We start from the raw sequence: 4,829 nt of genomic DNA, 5'->3' as shown, positions 1-4,829 counted from the left end.
GAATCCCATTCACTGCTACAGACTAAGGACCGAGGGGCTAGGCAGCAGTTCTGCAGAAAAGGACCTAGGGGTTACAGTGGATGAGAAGCTGGATATGAGTCAACAGTGTGCCCTTGTTGCCAAGAAGGCTAATGGCATTTTGGACTGTATAAGTAGGAGCATTGCAAACAGATTGAGAGACGTGATCATTCCCCTCTATTCGACACTGGTGAGGCCTCATCTGGAGTACTGTGTCCAGTTTTGGGCCCCACACTACAAGAAGGATGTGGAAAAATTGGAGAGAGTCCAGCGGAGGGCAACAAAAATGATTAGGGGGCTGGAGCACATGATTTATGAGGAGAGGCTGAGGAAACTGGGATTGTTTAGTCTGCAGAAGAGAAGAGTGAGGGGGGATCTGATAGCTGCTTTCAACTACCTGAAAGGGGGTTCTGAAGAGGATGGATCTAGATTGTTCTCAGTGGTGGCAGATGACAGAACAAGAAGTAATGGTCTCAAGTTGCAGGGGGGAGGTCTAGGTTGGATATTAGGAAACACTATTTCACTAGGAGGGTGGTGAAGCACTGGAATGGGTTACCTAGGGAGGTGGTTGTATCTCCTTCCTTAGAGGTTTTTAAGGCCTGGCTTGACAAAGTCCTGCCTGGGATGATTTAGTTGGGGATTGGTCCTGCTTTGAGCAGGGGGTTGGACTAGATGACCTCCTGAGGTCCCTTCCAACCTTGATATTCTATGATTCTATGATTTTTCCTTTGCCACTTTTTGCTGCTCCAAAGCTATGAGGTCCTCAGTTAATTCTTCAGAACTCAACATCCTCTAGTGCAACATCTAAGTTGAGTTCTTTGCCCATTTCAACAATAGTTTTGGTCACCTCCTCAACAGTGTCTATAAAGTCTTGGAAGTCAGACACAGAATCAGGACATGATTTTCTCCAAACACCATTCAAATCTGATTGTTTGACTTCATTCCATGACTCATCAATGTTCTTAACTGCATGGTAAATGTTGAAGACCTTCCAGACTTCCTTCAGAGTTGGTCCACCTTCCTTCTCAGTTGCCCTGATGGCCTGGGCAAACGTGCTCCTAAGATAGTAGGCTTTGAAGGATGCAATTACCCCCTGGTCCACAGGCTGCAACAATGAGGTGGTGTTTGGGGGCAGAAACACCACTTTGATGTCAGGATGCACGTCATCAAGGATGGCTGGATGACCAGGAGCATTGTTGAGGATTAACAATGCTTTAAATGCCAGATTATTTTTGCTGCAATAATCCCTGACATGTGGCACAAAATGATGATTAAACCAATCCTCGAAAATGTTCCTATTGACCCGTGCCTTAGGATGGGGTTTCCATATCACTGGGAGAAATGCCGTGGAACATCCCTGGAGAGCTCTGGGGTTTTCTGACCAAGCAAAGGTTTAAGTTTAAAGTCACCTGCAGCATTTGCACTGAGCAAAAGAGTGAGCCTATCTCTAGCAGCTTTGTAGCTTGGCATGGATTTCGCCTCTTTGGCCATGTCGGTTCTTGACGGCATTTTTTTCCCCAAAAGAGCCCAGTGTCATCAACATTAAAAACTTGCTGAGCACAATCCTCACCCTCTTCAATGATCTCAGCCTGTGTCTCAGGAAAAACACGAGCTGCCACCTCATCAGCACTGGCCGCTTCACCTGAGACCTTGATGTTGTGCAAATTGGCCCTGGTTTTAAAACACATCAACCACCCCCTACTTGCATTAAAAGGCTCAGCATTAGAACTCTCCCCCTTTTGTTTCTTTAGATCGTCATAAAGTCTCCTGACCTTTTCCTGAATTATGCCTAAACTTACAGGAGCACGTTGTTGATTTTGATCCTCCAGCCAAACAATTAACAGTTTCTTAACCTGGGCAAAAAGTCCTACAGAACTTCATATTAAATACAAGCCCTTAACATGTTCCTGAATTCGTACCTTGTCTTTCAGGATGGTCACGATAGTCATTCGGGGGAATCCAAAGCTTTACCAGTTTCAGTTGGCATCTCACCTTTTCCGGACTCTTAATTATTTCCATTTTTGTTTCCATAGTAATTGTTCTATGTTTCTTAGAAGGAGAAACATCACTTACATCAGACGTATGCTTTTCTGCCATTATTATGGGCACAGAACCACTACATTTTAAAAACAGTTTGGAAGCACAAAGATTCAGAACGTAAAAATGGCGTCGGAACAGACACTGAACATCTTGAGTCAGGGACCTGGTCAACGCGCACGTATGAACTTGTTTGCTGGCGTGGCATTGCATCAATTCGAGTGTCGTAAAGTCGAAATCAACGTTGGAAAGTCGAAACAGGGTGTCAATTTATAAATGGCGTAAGTGCCATTCGTCATAACTTGAACGTCGTAAAGTCGAGGACTGCCTGTATTCCAAATAATGATTTGGAAGCTCTCCCTGTTCAAAATTTAAGCAGACTAGAGACGAAAGGATCAGGCCCGAAGCTTTCCTTTATAATTCTTCTGGCCAGCTGACAAGCCTCCTCACATAGCAGAGCTTTCCCGGGAAGATGAATAGGCAATGTGGACCTCTGCTTTGAAACTAATCTGTTTCCTCCGCATACACAGGGAGCTAGTTACACTCATTCACATAAGGCACTTAGACAATTCTTCATTATGACAAAGATAGTGAAGCTGAAGACACTATAGATAACATTATTAGTTTCCTGCAGTATCTCACATCTTTGATCTTAAGGTTACTTGGACACAGTCACATACATACTTAACTCAATTAACTCATGAAAGGGAATTAACAGCGACAAGCTAATCTGGTTACATTGTTAAACTTTTAACAAGATATACGTAAACACAGACAAATACATTTAGCATCTACCCTTCGATTCTTATCAATACAGAGTAACTGAGTTGGGGATTGCTAGCGTAATTAACATTTCTCTGACAGCCACACATAAGTGAGTCATCTCGATGACAATAGTAATGCTTCCTGTTAAGTTACAATGAGTACACATAGGTTGGTTGATCTGTCAGTGTCACAGCATCATCTAACTCTTTGTTCTTTGATAACAAAAACATTCTTTGGGTTTCAGAGTAGCAGCCATGTTAGTCTGTATCTGCAAAAAGAACAGGAGTCCTTGTGGCACCTTAGGCCTGGTCTACACTGGGGGTGGGTGTGGGGGATCGATCTAACTTCAGCTACGAGAATAGCGTAGCTGAAGTCGCCGTATCTTCGATTGACTTACTTCACGTCCTTGCGGTGCGGGATTGACGGCTGCCGCTCCCCCGTCGACTCCACTTCCGCCTCTTGCCCTGGTGGAGTTCCGGAGTCGACGGGGAGCGCGTTCGGGGATCGATTTATCGCATCTAGACGAGACGCGATACATTGATCCCCGATAGATGAATCACTACCCGCCGGGCGGGTAGTGTAGACATACCCTTAGAGACTAACTGTAGTGTCCAGTGCTAATAAGCGATGGTCACATAAACACCACCCTATACCGGAAACCTATTGACCGCTATACTTACCTACATGCCTCCAGCTTTCATCCAGACCACACCACACGATCCATTGTCTACAGCCAAGCTCTACGATACAATCACATTTGCTCCAACCCCTCAGACAGAGACAAACACCTACAAGATCTCTATCAAGCATTCTTAAAACTACAATACCCACCTGCTGAAGTGAAGAAACAGATTGACAGAGCCAGAAGAGTACCCAGAAGTCACCTATTACAGAACAGGCCCAACAAAGAAAGTAACAGAACGCCACTAGCCATCACCTTCAGCCCCCGACTATAACCTCTCCAGCACCTCATCAAGGATCTACAAGCTATCCTGAAGGACGATCCCTCACTCTCACAGATCTTGGGAGACAGGCCAGGCCTTGCTTACAGACAGCCCCCCAACCTGAAGCAAATACTCACCAGCAACCACGCACCGCACAACAAAAACACTAACCCAGGAACCTATCCTTGTAACAAAGCCCGTTGCCAACTCTGTCCGCATATCTATTCAAGGGACACCATCATAGGACCTAATCACATCAGCCACAATCACCATCAGGGGCTCGTTCACCTGCACATCTACCAATATGATATATGCCATCATGTGCCAGCAATGCCCCTTTGCCACGTACATTGGCCAAACCAGACAGGCTCTACATAAAAGAATAAATGGGCACAAATCGGACATCAAGAATTATAACATTCAAAAACCAGTTGGAGAACACTTCAACCTCCCTGGACACTCAATTACAGAGTCGCAATATTACAACAACAAAACTTCAAAAACAGACTCCAAGGAGAGACTGCTGAATTGGAATTAATTTGCAAACTGGACACCATTACATTAGGCTTTAATAAAGACTGGGAGTGGATGGGTCATTACACAAAGTAAAAACTATTTCCCCATGTTTGTTTCCCCCCCGCTGCCCCCAGTTCCTCACACCTTCTTGTCAACTGCTGGAAATGGGCCATTTTGATTACCACTACAACAAGTTTTTTTTCTCTCCTGCTGGTAATAGCTCACCTTAACTGATCACTCTCGTTACAGTGTGTATGCTAACACCCATTGTTTCATGTTCTCTGTGTATATATTAATATATATATATCTTCCTACTGTATTTTCCACTACATGCATCCGATGAAGCGGGTTTTAGCCCACGGAAGCTTATGCTCAAATGAATTGGTTAGTCTCTGAGGTGCCACGAGTACTCCTGTTCTTTTTGCTAAAAACTTTCTTGTTGTCAGGACAGTGTATTGATCTGTCAGGGTTTTCAAACTGGGGATCATGACTCCTCAGTGGGTCGTGAGGTTATTACGTAGCCAGCCAGGCAGGGGATGAGTGATGCTG

The 4,829-nt window shown here is 44.7% G+C and overlaps 1 protein-coding gene across 1 annotated transcript; it reads right to left on the bottom strand.

Annotated features, from left to right (window-relative positions):
• Positions 1-793: 793 nt before the first annotated feature.
• Positions 794-1,967, bottom strand: LOC128825858 (tigger transposable element-derived protein 1-like). The gene is given in 4 exon segments (XM_054008695.1): positions 794-1,401; positions 1,404-1,533; positions 1,536-1,871; positions 1,938-1,967. Coding segments are annotated over 4 exon segments (1,104 nt in total).
• Positions 1,968-4,829: the final 2,862 nt, after the last annotated feature.

Source organism: Malaclemys terrapin, chromosome 18 (assembly GCF_027887155.1).
Source record: "Malaclemys terrapin pileata isolate rMalTer1 chromosome 18, rMalTer1.hap1, whole genome shotgun sequence".
Taxonomy (NCBI): Eukaryota; Metazoa; Chordata; order Testudines; family Emydidae; genus Malaclemys; species Malaclemys terrapin.
This window is presented reverse-complemented; position numbering and strand designations above follow the sequence as displayed.